This window comes from Motacilla alba, chromosome 8 (assembly GCF_015832195.1).
Source record: "Motacilla alba alba isolate MOTALB_02 chromosome 8, Motacilla_alba_V1.0_pri, whole genome shotgun sequence".
In the NCBI taxonomy this organism is placed as follows: Eukaryota; Metazoa; Chordata; class Aves; order Passeriformes; family Motacillidae; genus Motacilla; species Motacilla alba.
The window spans coordinates 1,647,808-1,670,625 of NC_052023.1; the positions used below are offsets into that span (position 1 = coordinate 1,647,808).

Sequence of the window (22,818 nt, forward strand, 5' to 3'; positions counted from 1 at the left end):
AGCCCAGGAACCTCTCTGGAGATAACTGAGAGGTGCTGCTGCCTCCAACCCCCAGCTCCTTCTGCTGCCCTTCCATCATCTCCAGCCACGTCAGAGCCATTGGGAATCTGCAAACTCCATTTCCTCCTGTCCCAGCCCACGGCCATGCTCTGTCCATCTTCACCCAAACCGTGTCAGAGCCGGCTCCAAACAGGAGTCAGGAACTGCTGGAGTTCAAAGGAATGCACTGCCTCCAAATCTCCACAGAACAGGAATCCCATGCCCAGGCTAATGCCAGGGCTGGAGGCACAGGATGCAAGGGCCAGGCCCCTCAGCTCTCCCATCCACAGAAACAGGAGCAATGGGATTCACCACAGCACAGGCACAGAATTCCTCAGGACTTCTAAATCCTACCCACACTCCAGAAACTGCCCACTGTTTCCAAAGCACCCATTTATTGGTGAGAAGGAAAACTTTACTCAGTGAGTCTGGCTGAAGCAGGCTGCAGCTGACAAGTGCCTTAATTCCAAATAAAAGCCAGTATTCCAATAAATTTTTGGTAATAAATAAAAAGAAATCATTTTCCAGTAAGTTTTATTGGAATAAATTCCAATAAAAGCCATTTTATCCCCCAGGATCCAGTGGAGGGGCTGTTGGTAACCTGGATGCTGCCCCAGACCAGGTAAACCTGCAGATGCTCCAAGAACTGTTAGAAACACATCAAAAAACTGTGTATTTTACAAATTAGGCAGGTAAAAATCTTTAGATTTATCCTGTGTTTTTAAATTTGCTTTCCAGGAAGTTTTGAGCTGCTCTCTCTACTTCAGAGATCCTATCCCAGTGCAAACCTTCTGCAAGTCAGGCAAACACCCATTTAAATCCAGTGGCAACCTCCTCCTCCTCCTCTCTTCCTACTTCCTTTGCCTCCTTCCAGGCATTTGTGCACACCCTGATCTCTCCAAGAAGCTCCCCAAAACGCAGCCTTGCTCTGCCCTTTGGGGCGCTGAGAGGAGCTGATCCCCGGGGCCTGGAGGGCTCTGGAGCTGGCCCAAGCTCCTCTCCCATTGCCAGGAACTGAGAGCAGCAGGGATGCAGAGGGAAAGCTCCACTCGGGGGCAGCAGCAGGCAGGGAGAAGCGCCCGCAGGCACTGCTGCTCCTCCTCTCACCTGCTTTAAGGGATTTGCTGGGGGAGGCTGCAAGCCCGGCTGGGATCCCTGGGCTCCACTCAGAAAGGAAGGCACCACCTGCAGGCAGGTGCTGTAGTTTGGGAAAGATCCACCTGCAGATTCCTGAATCCCGATGGGGATCCATGAAGTAGAAAGAAAAAGGTTTAATAATTCTTTTTTTTTTCCTTGCTATTGTGATGAGCTCTCAGCAGGTATGGAAATACCTGAGGGACAAGAGGTGCAATTCACAGCAGCTCAGGTGTGCAGCAGTTCCTGGAGCAAAATGTGGGATTTGGATGATGCTTTCATTTGTGTGAGTCCTTTCAAAAGTGTCTTTCTCCTTGCTCACAAAAACCTCAGCTTGGGTAAGAAACAGCCCTTCAATACTGGGAAATGCCATCAAAGGTGTGCTGCTTGCTGGTGGGAGTGTTTTAATCCTCTGCTGAGCATTCCAGGGGGTTTTGGACGGTGGGATTTTGGAGAGGGATGTTTTGGGTGTGACTCTGGGGGTGCAGGGCTGCCCTGCAGCAGTGCCCATGCAGTGCCTTCTGCAGCCCCTCATTCCTGTGCCCACACACAAAGCAGGTGTCCAAAAGCTGACGGGAGCAACAGCCAGTGGAGACAGCAAGAAAATGAAATTATTTCTCACCTCAGAGGCTTCATTTTCCAAGCCATCCACTCTGGCCTGGGTAGAGTGATGTGCCTGAGCATAATGCTGGTACCACTGCTGCACAGCCTCCTACAGAGGAGCAGAAATCCTCTGCCATGCCTGCCTACCATTCTTACAGCCCAGAGCTCTCCAAGAAGCATCCAAACACCTTCAGCACCAGTGGTGAAGCTCAAATCAAACAATTAAAATTATGGCAAGTGCTTAAAACACACAGGAGGCACCTCTGGCCTGGCAGTGAGGCAGGGACAATTCCTGTTACGGGAACACCTGCAGGGATGGGGCAGCCCCAGCTGCTCTGGGCACCCCCACCCTCCCAGGGAACAATTCCCAATCTCCCATCCATCCCTGCCCTCTGGCAGTGGGAGCCATTCCCTGCGTCCTGTCCCTCCATGCCTTGTCCCCAGTCCCTCTGCAGCTCTCCTGGAGCCCCTTTAGGCACCAGATCTGATCCAAGGGGTGTGTGGCCCCTGGCAAAGTCCCCTGCTCGGAGCAGTGACCCTGTCCCCACACCCGTCTGGCCAGGCTGGGAGCCTCCCCACCCAAGCCCTGACTGCCAGGAGTCTGGGGCTCACAGATGTCCCTGCCAGCAGCCCAGCAGAGTCTGTGTCCCCCTGAGAGCCTGGGGAGGAGGCAGCTCTCAGATCTGACCCGCAGTTACAGCTGTAATGCAAACATGGGCACGTTCTTTGCCTGTGTCTGTGGGACGGCTCTGAGCACTCTGCAGAGCCTGCACCTCCTGGCCAGGCTCTGATCAGCACATGGGGCACACGGGGAGCACATCCTGTGCACTGAGAGCAGCTGGCCAACATCCCAGGCTGTGCAGCAACTGGAGGCAGAGCTCTCCTCCCTGGGATCCAGCCAGAGTTCAGCTCTTAAAAACTTCTGGGGAAGGCAAAGAGATAAACCCCCTGGTTTTGAAGGCAGACAAAAGCCAAGGCAGAGGTGCTGAGAAGTCATTTCTTAGTGAGTGCCCACGGCTCAGGCTCTCAAGAAACAATTTTTTCAAGGGTTGTGATTTCAGCAGGGAATGTTCTTTGTGCTAAACCTGCTCTGAACACTGAAATGATCAGACAAAGCGTCGGTGCAGAGGCTCAGGAAGAACACCCAGAGAAAACAAGGAGCAGCTCTGGAATGCCAGGGGACACCAGGCTGTGGGACTCCTACCTGTGGATACTCCCCAGGCTGCTGGGAGTAGCTGAAATAATTTTCCATTGCATGATGTGATGCAGTTCCCTGAGACACAGCAGCATCCACGACGCTGTTTGGAAGGCTGGTCTGCTGTGGAGGACTGGAGGCTTTGCTGGCAACTGCTGCTGGGAACACAAAGAACAGAGGATGGATAAACACCTGGCTTGTAAAAGACACACTAATTAGGCTCTATTCCAGGATTAAAATTGAGATTTGTGCTCCAAATTCATCAGTGCTACTGATAATTGAAAGTTCTACAAGTTTGTGAGGCTCTGGAAATCCACCCCTGTTTAACCATCAGGAGAAATTCCCGGGCAGTTTTGAGCCACACTACCAGATTTCCTCGAGGAGAAATGCTGTGGTCACTGGATCTACCGGGCAAGCAGGATAAATATTTGCCACGCTCTGGCTGTGGAAATTTGCAATGAAATCCATGGAATGTTTGCTTACCTGGCAGACAGATACCAGGCAAAACACTTGCCAAGTTCAAGTAGGGGTTGGTGCTCAGCCGAATTTCTTTTGGGGGCTCCCCCAGCAGAGAAGTCTGTTTTTTCAAGGGAGTCTGAAAAATGGACAGGGCAGTTTGCATTAAATTCATATAAAATCGCTCAGAAATAAGGCTAAGTGGCCCAGCAGGGTCTTGGAAAAAGCTTAGTCCTATGAAAAAAACCCTTCTGAAATGCAACTTTTGAAACAAAATGAAACTTTTGAAGTCAATCCTTCAAAAGTTCCATTTTATTTCAGCAATCTGGACACACTGCCTGCACTTTTTTTTTCTTCCAAATAGTTTTTGTAGGAATGTTTCTCTTCAGCCTGCAAGTTCCTAAAGGATATTACAAAACAAACAAACAAAAGAAAACCTTTTATATGCAAGTGAAGGAATAATAATCACTCGAGCAATTCCAGATGCAGGGAGTGAATATTAAGTACAAGGCCAAGACAAAATCAACTCTTTTCACTTGGAGACACAAGGAAATAAAGGCCAAATGTTAGGAAAATCTTGAATTAAGCCCGTGTTTCCTCAAAACGTTGAAGTATTGATGTATATTAAAATTATTATTTATTATTTTTATAATATAACAATATATACTATATATAATTATTATTATAAATTAATTTAGATTTATGTGTAAAAAAGGTAAATTTTTTAAGGGCAGAAAAAGAATTCTGAAAGAATGAGACCACTTAAATCCCATTCCATCATCCTCTCACATCTCGCCTTCAAGGGAATAAACAATGTTCTTAAAAACTGGTAATAAAAAGTGGAAAATTTATATACACACTCACAAGCACCTGGAAACCCAGAGGCCCCCCAACCACCAGAACTGCTCCTGACCAATCACGAAATTCAGCCCCAGGTTCAGTTTCTGCCCTTGAGATAAAGGTCATCATCAAACCCTGGGCACAGGGAGGAAGCCCTGCAGCGCTGAGCAGCTGCCCCTGCTCTCCTGCTGCACCACCAAGAGCAGCACTGTGCTCCCCCAGCACCCACAGAGGCACCCAGGGCTGCAGGGTGCTCCTGGGCCAAGGGAATCCTACACGGGAGAGGCTAAAATAAAGGAGGAGGAAGGAGAGGGAAGGGGGAAGGAGGAGAGGAGAAAAGGGAGGGAGGGAGGGAGGAAGGCAGGGAGGAAGATGAGGGGGAGGAGAGGAGAGGAGAGGAGAGGAGAGGAGAGGAGAGGAGAGGAGAGGAGAGGAGAGGAGAGGAGAGGAGAGGAGAGGAGAGGAGAGGAGAGGAGAGGAGAGGAGAGGAGAGGAGAGGAGAGGAGAGGAGAGGAGAGGAGAGGAGAGGAGAGGAGAGAAGAGAAGAGAAGAGAAGAGAGAAGAGAAGAGAAGAGAAGAGAAGAGAAGAGAAGAGAAGAGAAGAGAAGAGAAGAGAAGAGAAGAGAAGAGAAAAGAGAAGAGAAGAGAAGAGAAGAGAAGCAGTGTGTGTGCTGCACGCTCCTTACCCCCAGGCTGGAGTCGCAGCTCTTGGGCTGCCCGGCAGCCTTGCCGTGGGCAGCCCGCAGCGCCCCGGGGAGGCTGGGCAGGGCCTGAGGGAAGGGCGGCGCTCCCGGCACCGCCTCGGCTTTGTCCGCAGCAGCGTTGGGCCCGGGAAGAGCTTGTCCAACAATGTGCTGATTCGGGAAGAATGGCAGCATGCCCATCCCTGCTGCTGCTGGAATGGGAGCTGGGTTAGATGCTGCAGCCAGCCATAAATGGAGAAACTTCGCTGTTAGATGGGATTTATTAGAGAGGGTTTGGATGTGGGGTTAATGAGGGTGGAGGAGAACAATTCCAGATCTACTGCACTGGTTTTTGTTCTTTTCCCATTCCACAGGCAAACAACTCAATTTCAAGCTGATTCAATAAAACTCTGGCTTTTCTAAACATTCCCTGTGATAACTTTCTTAGGGCTTCCTGGCATTTTCAAAAAACCCTGGAAACAACATCCTGGAGGACGCTGGATGGGAGCGCAGGGGGAAGGGAAGCCACACCTCAGCTGGCATTGGGAAGAATTCTTTTCACTGAAGAGCTGGAAAGTGTTCTCCAAAATGAAAACCTGGGTATTTGGAGGAGCTTACTGCCCTCTCCTGAATGCCTTTTCCTTGCCCCTGGTCACGGCCATGGCTCAGAACATGGCCAGGACTGCAGAACACAGGGAGCAGTGGAGGAAACAAGATCAGAAAATCCTGGAATGGTTTGGGTTGGGAGGGACCTTAAGGATCAGCCATTCCGATGGCAGGGACACATTCCACTGTCCCAGGCTGCTCCAGCCTGGCCTTGGGCACTGCCAGGGATCCAGGGGCAGCCCCAGCTGCTCTGGGAATTCTATTCCAGGGCCTCACCTCCCTCCCAGCCAGGAATTCCTTCCCAATATCTCATCTAAATCCCCCTTTTCAAGCAAAAAGCCATTCCCTGTGTCCTGTCCGTGCAGGCCTTGTCCCCAGTCCCTCTGCAGCTCTCCTGGAGCCCCTTCAGGCCCTGCCAGGGGCTCTGAGCTCTGCCTGGAGCCTTCTCCTCTCCAGGTGAGCACCCTCAGTATCCAACTGATCTTTCCATTGAGGGCATCAGCGGCACAGAAATTTGCATTCCAAATTGGCATCTGTCACAGACTGGCTGTTAAAACTCATTTCTTAATAAAATGAAGGCAAAGAGCAAATTTGTGGTGCCTCTTCAGCAACTCCCCATTTAGCTGCTTGAAAACCCCACAAAATGTCACCTTTAAATACAAGCACATTCCAAGTGTACCAAAAAAGGCAGTAACTGAGCTAGCAGAGTATTTCACAAGCTGCTTTTGTTACACAGGTGCAGAACGTGAAGCTGGGCATTTCTACTGCTTTGAGATGAAATGAAATGTCAATTACACTTGAGAGCTTCTCCTCGTGTTGCCAGGCCCGAGTTCACTGCTGGCATCACCCCTATGCCCAGCACTGTCTGCAGCAGCATGGTTGGAGGCTCTCCCAGCAAACCTGGTTTCTGAAAGGAAGAAGAGAAAACTGTGTAAGTGATTAAAATAATCTGCTCACAGCCACTTTTCACAGCTTCCACATTCTCAACCTCTTCAGCTCCACTGAACTGTTCAAGGATCACAGAGCCATGAATGGGCTGGGTTGGAAGGGAACTTAAGGATCACAGGCTGATGCTATAAATGATTTATTTCAGGAATTATCAGAGTGTTCAGAGAGAGGCAGAGCTGCAGGGATGGCCTTACACTGTTTGCCTGCATGTTCTCCATCTTCAGGAGCTGCTGCTGGGGCAGGGGCAGGTGAGCAGGGCTCTGCAGCAGCAGGCTGGAGGTGCTCCCCAGAAGTGAGCTCTGAGAAAGGATTAAAACAAGGGTTAGCTGGCAGCCAGGGAGAAACTGCTTGAAGGAAACATTTTGAGTTAAGACAGAAAAGGGAAATATTTTCCTCCACAGAACTGATTTTGCCTCAGAGAAATACCCAGATATGTTTCCCCCACAACAATGTACATGAAATCCTACTCCAGAGGCATCAAAACCTGACAAATCACAGTGCCTGCAGATTGGCCAGTCCATGAAATATTCACACTGTTCATTCAGAATGCTCTGGATCAGTTTGCCACCAGAACCGAGCCGCTGAATTAGTAACTCTGGGGCACCTCTTCAGACTCTGCCACTGGTATATGCAACATTTTGAGCTCTGGCCAGCACTGAGGCTTAAAATAAACTGTAAAAGACATCATGATTTATGTGACAGGCCTGGAAGTGTCTGGCAGCATCATCTGCCAGTAAAATGCAGGTTGTTCTATAGGTTGTTGTACTAAAATAAACAGACAGGACGCTGTGAGCATGCCAAGCACACCCTTTATTGCTTCTCATCACCAAACCCAGGGAATGAAGAGGGCAAAACACCTCCCAAATACTTCCAAGCCTTGGCTGTGTCTGGGTGGCAGGCTTAAATTCCTTAGGGAAAAACCCTTTATGACTGAAATATGATCTTCTGGACTCAAAAATGTGCTTTTCCAAACAAAGATGGGCCATATCTAGATCAGTTATGCATCTATTTGAATTGGCTCAGTGATTTCCAGGAGAAATTATGCAGGGCTGGTTATTGTCACCAGTGCCAGGGGCTGCTCCTCCTAAACTTGGCTCCAGCAACAAAGCAAAGCGGTTCAATTGCAAAACTTTCAGAAATAAAAAGAGTGGAAAAATCAGTTTGGTCAGAATCCTCAGAGGAAAGGCTCTGGATTAATCAAGATTTAATAAGTGGATGGCTGAGGAATCATCCCTGAGAAAGCTGGAAATGCATTATTTTGGAGCAGGATCATTTATAAGTAGGAGAAATTAAGAGAAACAAGTTGCAAATCAGGCTACCTTGACTTGAAAAATTACTGGGTGAATAACCTTCGAATCCTCTCAGCTGAATCCTTTTTAAATAATTATTTTTAAATATTTATTCTCATTCTGTTACTTTGCAAAGCCCTGAATATAAAATAGAAACCTAAGACATGCAGGGAGCTAAAGCAGCCTGACTGGGGAGGGGTCTCAGTGACAACACTGAATTTCAAAATAAACAAACAAACAAACGAAACAGTGACCTGCTTCTCTGGCTTTAGAGAACACCCCAAAACAATCACCCAAGAAGAGAAAAATGTGCCTTACAGAAGAAATTGGGATCATCACATCCTTCTAAAATTCAGGTTTGGAGCTCATTAAATGACAGCAGGCTCCCAGGAAGAGAATGAGATGAGACTTTTAAATCTCGGGACAGAGAAAACACAGAGCTGTTTGGCTGCAGCTTTCCCAAGCCAAAAACCACTGGAAAAACCTTTGGATCACCATCAATCCCACTGTTAATTATGGAAAACATCCCCAGCTCCAGCTGGGAGCACCAAACACTCCCACTGCCTTCCAAGGAAGCAGAGGCTGAAGAGAGAGCAGCAGAACTTCAACAGACCAATTGAAAATGGCATTCCAGTGAAAAAAAAACCCCAAATAATTATGTATATTTTATATGGGGCAAAATTAAGAAGAATTTATTAAAATTAATATATTCAACGAGCAGTTTTTAGAGAAAAAAATAGAAGAGCTCAATATACTCAACATAGGGAATATTTCTGCATTTTACTTGGGTCTTTTTAAAGATCCCTAACCTTTGTTTGTCAAAAGAACTGCAGAAATAATTGATGCTGAAGGGGATTTTATTTTTTAAATGGGAATTTCTGAAATATCAGAAATAATAAGGCCAAGTGATCGACTCCAGTCCCTTGTAGGTATTTGTGTGATTCCCTACCATGAATATTAAATTCATTTTCTGGAGAAACCCCTGAGAGCAGCTTGGCTCAAGGCAGAAATCCTGGCTGTGGGTGCATTTTCTCTCTCTGTTTCTAGCACAAACCCATCCCAAAGATCCTTCCCGTTTCTCTCAGGAATTCTGGGGCCCATCTGGAATTACAGGAGAACCTGGGGGGTTTATCAGTAAGAAGTAACATCTCCAAATCTCTATTTTTTTACGGCACGTGCAGCACATTTGGGTCCCTGCGAGCCTGAAAATGAAGCTAAGGCTGCTGAACTTGTTGGTTTGAATCAGATAAACCATGAAGTCTCTCCAGGAGTGTGGACGAGCTGCTCCAAGAGAAAGGGATGTGCCAGGCTCCTTGAGAGCTCATTTCAAGAGGGTTTTTTCTGCCAGTCATGACAAGTTTTGTCTACATTTTAAGTCCAAAATGTAGGTAAAATAACTCCATTCTGGACAGTTAGCACTGCCTGCTTCCCCGTCTCATAACTTTCCTTAGAACTCTAACAAGAACACTTATTTCAGCTTTAATCCCTTAAAACTTTAGGATGTCTCAAGTTCTCCCCAAATACCTCTTTTGATGACAGGTTTTTTGTCACATACCTGATGAACTTTATTCAGCTGCAAAAAAGGTGGCCCAACTGCTGAATTCATGAGGGGAGGTAAACCTGCAGATGCTCCAAGAACTGTTGAAGAAACACACAAAACATTTGTGTATTTTACAAATTAGGCAAGTGAAAGTCTTTAGAATTATCCTGTATCTTTAATTTGCTTTCCAGAAAATTTTCAAGTGTACAAAGGTCACTATAAGGGAACGAGAGGCTCGTTTAGGTTGGGAAAGGTTATGAAAGCTTTTGATGTACAATTATCAGAATGTGAGAGCTCCTCCACACCTGAGAGTTTCACTCCTGAGCTGACTGCAGGCCTCGGCTTTATCTGAAGTGCTTTAAATTCAGATTTAGCTCAAGTGTTTCTGCCCTGAAGTGGTCACTTCACACCCCATTTCTGGGTTTCTCTGTAGCCACACACTCAGCTCTCCCCCACTCGATCTCCTCATCACCTGGTTCCTGCTCTGAGCACTTTCACCGCTTGAAATGTGATTAATTAGGGTTTATGTTTATTCACATCCTAATTAGAACACAGAAATGTTTCTGGCTGATGCTGTAATAAATACTCTGCACAGCTGCGGCAGCAGCCAAAAGAATAAAGATTTACATTGGCAACAGGAGAAAGAGTCAGGCTGCAAAATTCAGATCTAAAGTCAGATTTAAGTTTAGCCAAGCCTTGCAAAAGCCATTTCTTTCTAACCCATTTCTAATGTGAATATTCAGAGCCCACAGAGGTCACACAAGGGGGATTGTAGGAACACTGAATTTTACCCACGCACGAGTGTAGCAAAGCACCCATTGCTTTTGCCTTCTTAAAAGGTGAAATTACCTGCACAAACACACTGAGACGGTGTCTGCACAGATTTTAACCATTATTTCTGCCTAATTACTCTGCAAAAGCCTTGCAGCACTAAGAACAGGGTTGGATTTTGCATTACTTTAGAGCAGCTCACCGGGTTTAACAGCGTGGCCACGCAGCTGGGGCTGCAGCAGCATCTGCAGCATGGCTGGATTATTAAAACTCTTCATGATCTGCACCGGATTTGGCTCTGGAAGCAAGCCCTTCCTATTGTTCCTCATCTCCAATGAAGAGAGAAAAAGTGTTAGAAGCAAGAAAAAGCAATGAATACATTTAAATCCCTCCAACTCCAATGGTAAAGTACCCGTTTCATCTGACACAGAAAAAAACCATTTCCTTCCCTGTTTCCTGCTTTTTTTCCCCTCAAATGAAACACCTAACAAACGATTCCAACAGAACTTCAAGCACAGTTGTTTTTTTCCTTTAAACCCAGAGTTATCAGCACAGGAGAATAAGAAACGTTGCCACGAGCACCATATCCTGTAACAGACTTCTCATCTCTTACAGAGATGTGGCCTGAGCAGGCTGAAGAGAGGGAACTCTTCTGCCTCTCCATGTGACACCGATCACATCCAATTTTCTAGGAAATTATTTGATAAGACATGTGGGTGTAAAAAGCTTTCTTCTACCTCGAGCATGAAATGAACCTATTTCTCCTGCCTTGAAATTTATCTTGAAGCTGACAAATTCTTGCCTCTCTGTTTGAAACCAAGCTTTAGCTGGTCCAATGACTCATTCCCAGTCACTTCTGTTTTGAGCTGGAATGATTTCTCTTACAGGAGATTACATTTAATAAATCCCAGAGCTATGTGGGTGCAACTTTGTGGTATTTTATGGATATTTATTAATCTTCTTCCTGGCCATCTCTGCCTAGGAAGGAGCCTGAAGTGGGCTGATTATACAGAATTCCAGAATGGTTTGGGTTGGTTAAAGCCCTTTTCCATGGGCAGGGATCCAACAGAATTCCAGACTGGTTTGGCTTGGGAAGGACCTTAAATCCCATCCCACCCATGCCATGACACCCTGCACTGTCCCAGGCTGCTCCAGCCCTGCCCAGCCTGGCTTTGATAAACGCTCCCCAAGCCCGGCTCCTTCTCCTGGCTGCTCAAAGCCCAGCTCAGGCGTGAGCAGCCCATCCCAAAGAGCTTTCCAGGATCTCACCATCCTCTGCGCTGCTATCAGAGCTGCCAAGGTGCTCCTGCCGGGCGCTCCAGGGGCGCAGAAGGACACCTGGAGCCTCCTGCCGTTGATGGTGGCGCCGTCCATGGCCCCCCGCACGCTCTCCGCCTGCTCCGCGCTCTCGTACTCCAGCACGGCAAAGTCCCCGCTGCCGCCGTCCTCGTCCTGGGCAAACTGCAACAGCACAGCTCCCAGAGCCCGTGGAATGGGAATGCCAGGGATAAACAGCTCCCAGAGCCCGTGGAATGGGAATGCCAGCAATAAAACAGCTCCCAGAGCCCGTGGAATGGGAATGCCAGGGATAAACAGCTCCCAGAGCCCGTGGAATGGGAATGCCAGCAATAAAACAGCTCCCAGAGCCCGTGGAATGGGAATGCCAGGGATAAACAGCTCCCAGAGCCCGTGGAATGGGAATGCCAGCAATAAAACAGCTCCCAGAGCCCGTGGAATGGGAATGCCAGGGATAAACAGCTCCCAGAGCCCGTGGAATGGGAATGCCAGCAATAAAACAGCTCCCAGAGCCCGTGGAATGGGAATGCCAGGGATAAAACAGCTCCCAGAGTCCATGGAATGGGAATGCCAGGAATAAAACAGCTCCCAGAGCCCATGGAATGGGAATGCCAGGAATAAAACAGCTCCCAGAGTCCATGGAATGGGAATGCTAGGAATAAAACAGCTCCCAGAGCCCGTGGAAATGGGAATGCCAGGAATAAAACAGCTCCCAGAGTCCATGGAAATGGGAATGCCAGGAATAAAACAGCTCCCAGAGCCCGTGGAAATGGGAATGCCAGGAATAAAACAGCTCCCAGAGTCCATGGAAATGGGAATGCCAGCAACAACAGCCCCCAGAGCCCATGGGAATTCCAGCTCCCAGAGCCCGTGGAAATGGGAATTCCAGCAACAACAACAGCTCCCAGCACTTCATGTAAGGCTGGAGTTCCAGGAGCTGCCCTGCAATGCTGTACCTGCCCCTCGCAAGATCTTGCACAGCTGACACAACCAAGGCCAGTATTTCCCCCAAATCACAAGGTTCCTTCTATAAATGCTGGAAATAATTTGGATATCACATCTTCATCTATTTGGCACTCATGTTTGCAGCCTCATGGTTATCTCTTCATGGTTATCTGCTCATCCCTTCCATTATCTCTTCCTTTCCCACCTCAGGCAGAAGCTCAGCCATGAAATGCATTTAACACACATTTAAACAACAGAGCAGGAGTGAGGAGCAAACTGTAAATACAGCTGGATGCTACAACCAGTTTTATTATGCAGGATAATTATAAACTCCTTGTTCATTTTTTTCAGCCTGCAATACTCCAAGGGCCGTTCATCAGGGGCATGACAGCTGCTGGAACATGCAAGAACGCAAATTCCACCAGGATCTGGTGATTTTGGGAGCACGGGGAGGCTGGGGTTGGGGGAATGCCGAGAGAAGATGCCAGACTGATCAATCAAGCAGACTGGAAAAGGGCTTACGTGGCAAACGCTGCCCTGGCCTTTGTGCACAGACTTTGGGAGAGAATGAGCAGGTTTAAATCAAACAAAAAAACAGGCTGAGAAGGGAGGGATGAAGCTTAGGCAAAAATCTCCAGTCCCCAAATGAATGGGAATGATAAAGTGATACCAGCTCTGGTGTGGAAGAGACAAAACCTCCTCTGGATTGCACTGGACAAAAACAACCTCAGCCCCACAAACTCCCCCTGACAACTGAAATAGAAATGTCAAAGGTCTGGAAGAAAAAGAGGGGGGTCAGATCTTCAGAGGCACTGTTACTGCCTGGCCTCTGGGCAGAGCCCTGGAGGACAGATATTTCATATATAAATACATTTTATATTCATATTATATTTTGATACCAGTTTAGGTGCACTGGCAAAGACCTGAGGTACTGGTGAGAGGAAGGGATTGAAGCTGTGGAACATCTGTATTTTAGTTTCAGCTACAAACACAGTTAAAACCTCCCTTAACTCGTCCCAAGTGCAGCCACCAATATTCTTGCAAAGGATTCGGGAAATTTTCAACTTCCCAAGTAAACAGGTACTGGAAAAAAGCTCTTTACTCCTATCCAGGTAAGGGTGGAGACCTTTTAGTGACAATTTAAAGTTGACAGAAGAAAAGAATGAGGTTTTCTGGTCCATTTTGTTGAAACAAAGGACAAACCACATTTTTCCTAATGTCCATGTGCAAGTGTTTAGCTTCAGCTCCTCCTGACAGAACACTTCTGTTGTCAAGAGTGGAGAAATCAAAATGATTATTAAAAAATAGTTAACTTTGGAATAAGATGGAATAACCCAGAGTTTATTTCATGAGTTCAGGTAAGAATTTTGGGCAAAGGATTGTGATGAAATACTGCACGAGTTCCCAGCAGAGCTAAGCCATGGCAGCCCCACAAGAGCTGCATTAAAGTTTTCCAGACAAGAAATACTTTTCTCAGTCATTCTCTATAGGAATTCTCCCCAAACTGAGGTTTCTGCTTCCCTGTCCTCTCCCAGTTTTTCTGTCTCTACCCCCCCCATCACACCCCCCCTCTTTGCTTTTTCCACCTTTTCCTGGGTCTTCCTCCTCCTCCTTTCTTTGTCCTCGATTTTCAGGTTGTCTCACTCATAAAGCCCTAATTAATTCATTAATTAATCCATTTTCTTCCCTTTTTCACCTATCAAATCTGAACTACTTGTTTTCCCACCTCCACCCTCCCGTATTCTACAGGAACTGACCTAATGCAGACACTCTCCTCACCCACACCAAGCGTGACCCAACATTTATTGTGATTTAAAAGGCAAAAAGTCCATTTTTGAGTGCTTCTAACTGCCCAGCAGAGCTCTGTCAGTGAAACCCATCTTTCCCCAAGAAGTCTGTTATTCTTTGAAGCTCAGAATTTTTAAAGGATGGTGAAAAATTGTTGGAGGAGCTGATAACAACCCCCGGATTATTTGACAGCTGGGAAAAAAAAAAAAGCCCTGAAGGAAAAGACTTAAAAGGATCAATCCGTTGAGCTAATTAAACAAAGATTGAGCAGGAGACTTGAGTTCAGCATTTAATACCTTCTTACAGGAGGAAAATAATGGGGAGCAAAAGCTCCTTAATTTAGGCATCAGTGAGGTGAGGCTGAAGCCAGACACATTCCCAGGCTCCAGACCAAAACAGGGCATTTTCTGGGAAGAGTTAATTCCAGTTGATTCATCTCCTGGTGGATCTGGATCAGGCAAGTCTAAGGATTTCCCTGCTGGGGCTGGAAAAGAGCCCTGAGGAGGGGGGAAGGCCTGCAGGTGGTCAGGCTGCAGATCCTGATGGACCTTCTGCTCCACGTGCTGGGAATCTCCGGGTGCTCATCCCGGGGCTGATCCCTGAGCAGCCTTCAAGAGACTTAAAGGGAAAAAACAACACAAAAACAACCCTGCCACGAAATCTGTGTGACTGCAAGAAAGGTTTCCTTCTACTGCTTGTTTATGATGATCTATCTGGGCCACACTGATTTGTGGCCTCATCTCACGAGCCACGAGGATGAGAAGGAAACCTGTGCACTAAAAAGGCAAGGATCCACCACTTGTGTGCTTCCCAGCTTTCCAAAAGACGTGTCACTTCGATCCCTGGCCATAGCCAAGAACCCAGGCCTTCCTCAGTTAGGGAAAAGCATGTTAAATGTTAATATATTAATTACATGATGCATTTTGCATCATCTGAACTGTTGCACTCGTGGTATTCACACACTCTGGCTTTCTTTGGGCAATAAAACCTTCAGCAATGCTTATTTTAGAAGCTCTCAAAACCCAAATTATTTTCAGTAAATGGTATAAGGGGATGTCCTCCAAACATTTTGCTGGAGGGGTGTCCTGCAGAATTCCCAGACAACACGGATCACACTGCACTCCCAGAGCAGCTTAGCATCACTGCTGGAGTGATATCCTGCAGAATTCCCAGAAAATTCATGCTATCCTGCAGAATTCCCAGACAACACGGATCACACTGCACTCCCAGAGCAGCTTAGCATCACTGCTGGAGTGATATCCTGCAGAATTCCCAGAAAATTCATGCTATCCTGCAGAATTCCCAGACAACATGGATCACACTACACACCCAGAGCAGCTCAGCATCACTGCTGGAGTGCTATCCTGCAGAATTCCCAGAAAATTCATGCTATCCTGCAGAATTCCCAGACAACATGGATCACACTGCACTCCCAGAGCAGCTCAGCATCACTGCTGGAGTGCTATCCTGCAGAATTCCCAGAAAATTCATGCTATCCTGCAGAATTCCCAGACAACATGGATCACACTGCACTCCCAGAGCAGCTCAGCATCACTGCTGGAGTGCTATCCTGCAGAATTCCCAGAAAACGTGGATCACACTACACACCCAGAGCAGTTCAGCATCACTGCTGGAGTGATATCCTGCAGAATTCCCAGACAACATGGATCACACTGCACTCCCAGAGCAGCTCAGCATTACTGCTGGAGTGATATCCTACAGAATTCCCAGAATTCCCAGACAACATGGATCACACTGCACTCCCAGAGCAGCTCAGCATCACTGCTGGAGTGATATCCTACAGAATTCCCAGAATTCCCAGACAACATGGATCACACTGCACTCCCAGAGCAGCTCAGCATCACTGCTCCCACCACTGTGCAGATGGCACAACAGTTGATAGGAAAAATAACAGGAAAATAAAAAAAAAAAAAGAAGAAAGTTAGGAAAACAAATAGGAAAAACAAAAGTGGAAGACAGTTGAGTGAAGCGAGGCAGTGCTGCAATCCCAGCCTTGGTTCTCCAGGAGACAGAAACCCAGCCTACCTGGCAGAAGACAGGTTTGTACTTCAGGGAGAAAGCCTGGAGCAGCTCTTTCGAATCAGCGCAGTCTTTCTGTAACTTATCCACACAAAGGCACTTGGAGTGAATGAGGTTTGTGGTCAGCTGGTTCACATCCATCCACTGTGCAAACAGAGTGCTCTCCTCCAGCTGCTTGCCCAGCAGCTCCAGCCTGGCCTTGGCAGCAGAGTCCTTCTTCATGTACTCCACGAAGCCATAGCCCTTGGAGTGGCCGGTGAGCTCGCTGTACACCAGGAAACACCTCTCCACGTTGCCATAGGCACGCACCAGCTCCTCAAACTCCTCAATGCTGAGGGACAGGGGCAGGTTGGTGATGCACAGCAGGGCATCCGTGGGCTGCAGCTGCACGGAGATCTCCTTGCCACGCAGGGAGTGCTGGTGGAACCTCCTGATGGCGCTCTGGGCCTGCTCCCCGTTTAACAGCGTGACGAATGCTGCAAGGGACAGGAGTGGGGACATCACTACCCCGGCTGGGCTGCAGCCACACCTCTGCCTCCCCTGAAACCACAGGGAGAGCTGCAGATCCACCCCAAAGATCCAACAAATAAATGTATCTATTACATATAATACCTAAAATCTCAATTGAACATCACAAGCAATTAGCCCAAAAAGTGACTGCGTTGTCTTCGCTACCTGGAACCCAACCAATTCTGCATCTGGGGAACAAAATGAAATATTCTACTAGCAGAGTGTTCTTTACTAAATGAAATACTCCACTGAAGTGGAATACACACATCACAGATTCTACGGAATCTCTTTGATGATGACAACATCCACAGGTTCTCACTTTGGGGTTAACAGATCTTTTTTTGGGCTTTTCAGTCCCTAAGGCGTTTCACACGGGCCCAGACTGGATGAGGGTGGCAGGGACCTCCTGCTCCTCAAGCAGGGCCACCCAGACGCGTTCCCAGGATCCCAAGGGATGGAGATCTCTCTGGACAACCTACAGCAGCGCTGGGTGACCCTCACAGGGCAGAAGTGTTTCCTGATGTGAGCAAACTGCAAATGCATCTGGAGCTGGGCAGCTTTTCCTCTCAGGCACGTGTGGTTTGTCCCAAGAGAGGCCTCATGGCCAGCTTTCCAAAGGAATTCAGCCAGCTGAGGCCAGCTTTGTCCCAAAGGGACACTCACTGAGAAATGCTCCTGAGAGAGACCAGAGGGGACCAAAAATCAGATCAACACCAGAAAGTTTCCAACTTTCACTGGCTTCGGTACAAGGTGACAAAAAAGGCACTGAGGGAGGCCAGACAAGCTGTGACAGTCCATGACTTCACACACAGCACACGATGTCCCTCACAGAAGTGAAATAAATGGAAGTTTTAAATCTCACCTGTTCTTTTATTCCTGTCCACATAACAATACTTGATTTCATAATCTTTAAACAAGTCGTGGATTTCCTGCAAGGGAAAAGTACAAAAAACATCACATAAATAAGTCCCCAAACCAAGCAAGTGGATAAATTCATCCTCATTTCAAACAAAACCAAAAACTTGCCCAACAAACAGAAAATTTCACCATAGAAACACCATCAAATATTTGTTTTTAAAGGAGTTGGTTACAGATTGCTGCAGCAATGTTTTAATCTCACATAAAAAAAACCAACTTGCTGAATTTGATTAATTTGCTTTTCATTCTCTGGGGTGACATAAACTCAAAAGGGCGTCCTGCAACTGTCTTTTGATAAAGACAAATAACATCACAGCTCATTAAATAGCAAAACCCTCTCTGTAAAGTACAACTGGCATAGCTCAAATACCACACGGGCAAGGAACACTGGCAGCATCACAACACCAAATTTACTGAGGGCACAATGTTGCCCCAAAACCCACCAGTTGCTTCAGTTTCCTGCTCAAGTTCACTTTAATAGATTTTCACCCTTAATAATGGATATTCTTTCACCCGGCAGATAGTTGGCCAGAGTACCCCCTGGAAAGTATCCTCTATCAATTACTGCACAGCTGCTCAACAGAGAACCAATCCCAAGAGCGTTACTTGCTCCCACTAATTAATGGGAAGAGAGGAGGGGTGGCTAAGAGCAAGTGTAAGAGGAGTTTGCTACAGCTATTCTCAAAAAACCAAGGTGCTCATCCCCCAAAAACCCCACAAATTAGTGTCAGTTCAGGAATAAGAAAGCAGAGTTGAGCACACACCACCCCAAGGAAAAACCAGGAGTAAAAACCTGGATATTTACATTATTTTAGCTGGATAAATCCCATACACAGGAGCACAAGGAGATTTCTGCAAGCAAAATAATCAACCAGCTTTGTGTGAAAGTTTAATTGCAGCTGATTTCCAGCAGCTGAGTGTAGCTGCCAGTTTGGTAATTCAATATATGGAGCCTAAAGGTTAATTGGGTTCTCTGTGAGGAGTATCAGGTGCACACCTTTTAGTCAGGAGAGCAGCAATCTCTGGTTTCACTATTTAACAGCTGTCAAACAGTGCATTAATAAAACACGGCAGCATTTCTCCAGCCACCACACGTCCTCGAATAAGGTGTGATAAGGATGGGGTTTCTGAAATGCAAGATATGCCCAAAATTCAAGCCAGGCAGGGGATGTGAGTGTGGACACCTCTCAAACAACAATTAGATGGTTCTTCCTCAGACATAAGAGACTGAGAAGACACTTTCTGTACAGTTTTGGCAGCTCTGTTGCACTGTGCCACTGAAAACCCCAAAAATTGTCTCTGTCCCGCTCAGAAAAAGAGAGACATATTTGCCCTTTTGATTTCCTGTATTATTTTACAAGAGCACCACTGAAAGTTTTATATGATGATTAGGTAGCAGGAAGTAGGATTTCAAACAGCTCTGAACACTCTTTTGAAAGTCATCTGTGAATCAGATGATTCCACATGATTCCCCAGGAACTGCCTGAAACTTTGAGAGGAAAACAGCCCCTACTGAAAGCCTTTGGGGGATAATGATGAGATCTCATGTAAAATATGATGAGAATATAAGGGAGATTTAAAATAAAGCCTGATTTAGGCACAGAAATCCGGTGAAGATTTTAACACCAACTCCCACAGGTGGCTGCAAACGCTGCCAGGTTTGTGCCAAGGGTTCTTCCAGGAAGGTTCTGGTTCGTGTGCTCTCGTGGGCTCTTGGCAGGGCTGAGACCTTCACCTGTGGAACTGGGGTTGGGCAGCGTTTCAGTGAAAGCATTTCTCACATAAACACTGTTTGTGAGGATTTACAAAGATAAAACACACCCTGCCAACTCTAGGGAAATGTGCGCTCCTTTCAATTAAACAGCTGTAAATATCTGCGTGTTACACTGAGATTCCTCTGCTTGCTAAGCCAGGCACTTCTCTGAACTTCACCTCCAACATCTCCCAGCACTCAGGTCTGGTGGAAAAGCAGGAACAGAGCTCCCATTGTGCTGCTGTTCCCAGCTTCACTCCCCACAGCTCAGGGCAGAAGTGTCAGGAAAGCGATGGGAACGACAGCTCCGATGCCCACGCTCCAAGCAGCTCTCCAGGCCCGGGCCAGGAGGGAATGTCTGCTCTGGAGGAGAAGGGGGTCAGCCAAGTCAGGTAGATCCTCAGCTGCGACCCCGCTAACTTGTGAGGAATGTAAGCACGGGGGTGTTTCCGTGAGAACGGCAGAAACAAACAGCGGCCGCCTGTTCCCCCCGCGCAGCTCGCTCCTGTTGCGCGCTTCTGATCGCAGTTCAGCCCGAGGAGTCGGACCTGTAACCCCCTCCCCAGTGTGTGTTGTTATGGCACATTTCATTCTCAATGGATTGCTCCTTTCCCCCAGCGTTGTTAGTCTTGCCCCAGGTGTCCATCTCCCCAGAGACCTGCTCCTCTGTTCCCTGTTCCTCCTCGCGTTGATGTCAATCCCTCCCCAAGCCCGTCCCATTCTCTAGAATCTTCCCTATCAATTTTGTATCCTTCGAGGCCCCGTTGGTTTGTTGAAGTTGTTCTCCTCCCCTGTAATCCCCTCTCTAGAATCTTCCCCATCAATTTTGTACCCTTCGAGGCCCCATTGGTTTGTTGAAGTTGTTCTCCTCCCCTGTAATCCCCTCTCGGTTTAAACATTGCATTCCCCACCTTGTGTTCCACCCCCAGTTTCTCCCAGTTGGTTGAAGATTGTACCTGCCCCTGGGACCTCCCCCGTTTATAAACTGATATATGCCTAGATTTTGACAAGAAAAATGTTAAAGCAGTTCTATCTGGCCCTTTCAACCCAAACCATTCCAGGATTTTGTGCTCCTGGAACAGAAATATAACCAGTAAAGCACAGCCACTCTACAGCCCCTTAAAGCTTTAAAAGCAGATAAATCTTGTCACCAATACAAATTAAAATTGTAATTAGGAAATAGTTGGTCATACATGAAAATTAGCAGAAAAAGCAAAATCAAATATAATAAAGAGAGTTTAAGAGAAATCACCCTTCATCCTTTCAAAAAGTGTATTATTTACTACTGTAAATGTGGTCATGAAATACTTCAGTTCTTGCCCTGTCCTCTCTTGGGTAGCAAAACTGGCAACCTGAGTTTTCAGCACTTGTTATCAATTTGAGATCTGCACCTCGAACTTTCGTTTAGGACCTGCATTGTTTTAAACACAAATTAGAAAGGGACTCATTCACAGGCACATTTATCAAATTAGTAAAGCTCAGTGCTTTATTTCTAATAAAAGCAGCTTTTCCTACCCAGACTGTCACAGTGTAAGGGAAAAAATACCCAAGAAATTCTCAGTACATACCTGGAACAAGACATCAGATATATATACTAATGTACACAAAGCCTACAGCACACCAAACTCAAGCACTGCTCTCTCTCTGGATGTAAAACTAGACTTGATATGAAATGTAATAATTGTGCTATTCTGGCAACAGAATATTTAACAATTCTGAGGGTGCCTGGCCAGATGTCTGCAGTGAGCTTTAGGGAAGTCTCCAATGTAAACACTCTCCAAGCCTGGTCTATAACTTGGCTCTCACTGAGCAGCTGAAGGCTTGAACTTCACATGAATATCCTTGAAACGAGAATCAATTAAGTTTAAAGTAGTTACTTGGCTAAGCAAGAAGTTTTAAATCATCTCACAGCTGAAAAAGGCTTTGTTCCATTTGTGCAGGCAGGATAGGAAAAAGAGAACTTCTCAGAAAAAAAAAGCTTTGCATTTACAAAATGATATAACAGGGTGTTCATTTGACTCAGATTTTAGACTGCTAGATATTGGAGCTCATGACATGACACACGGATTTCACTGCAGATATTAAATAAAAAATAATAAGTAGTCAAAGGGAATATTGACACAGTTTAAATTATATGTTACGAAGGGGAAAGCCCAGAACTCTGCTGGAGAGCAGCACCAACATGACGCTTAATTAAAAAAAAAAAAAAACAAACAAAAAAACCTGATGCAAAGTGCAGTTTTCACCATCAGAGATCAGAGAGGTAGGAGACCCTCAAAATATCATTACGTGCTGGATAAATCCCCCTAAGCAGTACCATTTCAGGCAGACTGGGCTCACCACACCTCTTCCCTCCCAGCTTGCAAGTGGTTTTCAGTGCTGAGTTCTCAGAGGAGCAAAGCTGCAGGATCAGGGCAGATGTTGACCTGCCAGGAACAGCGAGCACCGAGGTGCGTCCCAAAGCCCCTGCTCAGCTCATTCCCTCTTCATTTCCACAGTCCAAAACTAGGAAACCTGAAATGGATTCAAGCCTGTCGTTCCAGGCATCAACTGCTTTTGGGGCAAACCTTTGTGTTTGGGAATTATTTCTCCCTTTTGTAAGATCAGAGCCCTCAAAGATCTTCAGTGAAGTAATGTAAGAAAATGTGAGGACAGGAAAACAACAATTTCTCGGGGGAATGAAAGACTTTTTCCTCTGATCTTCCAGAGACTTTTGGGAGGGTTGGTAAGAGGATCTTTATGGGACTGGAAATTAACTCCATCATCCTGGGTATAGTGGATGGTGTGAGAGCTAAATGAAAGAGGGGAAAGACATAGAAAGAGGTAACTTGAGAGAGCAAGAGCTCAAAGCAAAAGAAAAGTTAACGAAGAAAATTTTAAAATTCCATCTTAAGGCATGAGAGCTGCCCCCTCTCCACAATGTGCCTTTCATGTTCAGGCAGTGTGACAGAGCAGGAATGAGAACACAAAGGCCCTTCTACTTAAAGGTCTGGCATCCAAGAGATTGGAGAGAGCACTTCCTCAAATCATCACACCTCATTAGAGGCTTTCCATCTAACAAGGAAAATTACGGCTAATCCAGGGAGAGAGGGGGGAAAATGTCCCAACCCCACCAGAAACAGCACCACGCTAAGAAGGGATTTGGCTTTTCATCAGGAACAGACAGAAGAGAAAAAACTGAATGGGTCCACCAGGTCCCAAAATACCAAACAAATCCCTGTGCCAGGCGGACTGTAGCAGGTTTGGATCAACACCTCGGTGTTTCATTGTTCTCTGGATTCTGTCCCACCCCAGGAGAACCACAGGCTCTTAAAATAATTAACCAGCCCAACTTTGCTGCATGTTCTACATTAAAGTAGAGCATCCCCTCCACCAGGTTTATTTTGCAGAACTGCAACATGCTTGCATTTAGGGATAATCAACCCAATCACCCCAAAAATGGTTGGGAGCAAGTGCATCTTCCA

At 46.6% G+C, this 22,818-nt stretch overlaps 1 protein-coding gene across 7 annotated transcripts in view; it reads right to left on the bottom strand.

Annotated features, from left to right (window-relative positions):
• RAVER2 (ribonucleoprotein, PTB binding 2) overlaps positions 1 to 22,818 on the bottom strand; it is a 29,015-nt gene that overhangs the window by 2,503 nt on the left and 3,694 nt on the right. For 2 of the 7 annotated variants that reach the window (XM_038144028.1, XM_038144031.1), the window contains exons 2-13: positions 17,546 to 17,612; positions 16,180 to 16,649; positions 11,374 to 11,565; positions 10,307 to 10,433; positions 9,349 to 9,431; positions 6,699 to 6,803; positions 6,352 to 6,463; positions 4,954 to 5,162; positions 3,455 to 3,566; positions 2,981 to 3,129; positions 1,796 to 1,885; positions 1,147 to 1,269 (exon numbers count right to left, since the gene is read on the bottom strand). In XM_038144028.1, the coding sequence (XP_037999956.1) occupies positions 1,147 to 1,269; positions 1,796 to 1,885; positions 2,981 to 3,129; positions 3,455 to 3,566; positions 4,954 to 5,162; positions 6,352 to 6,463; positions 6,699 to 6,803; positions 9,349 to 9,431; positions 10,307 to 10,433; positions 11,374 to 11,565; positions 16,180 to 16,649; positions 17,546 to 17,612 (1,839 nt within the window). The remainder of the gene's footprint in view (positions 1 to 1,146; positions 1,270 to 1,795; positions 1,886 to 2,980; positions 3,130 to 3,454; positions 3,567 to 4,953; positions 5,163 to 6,351; positions 6,464 to 6,698; positions 6,804 to 9,348; positions 9,432 to 10,306; positions 10,434 to 11,373; positions 11,566 to 16,179; positions 16,650 to 17,545; positions 17,613 to 22,818) is intronic. The other 5 variants (XM_038144030.1, XM_038144029.1, XM_038144032.1 and 2 more) reach the window with 5 other exon arrangements.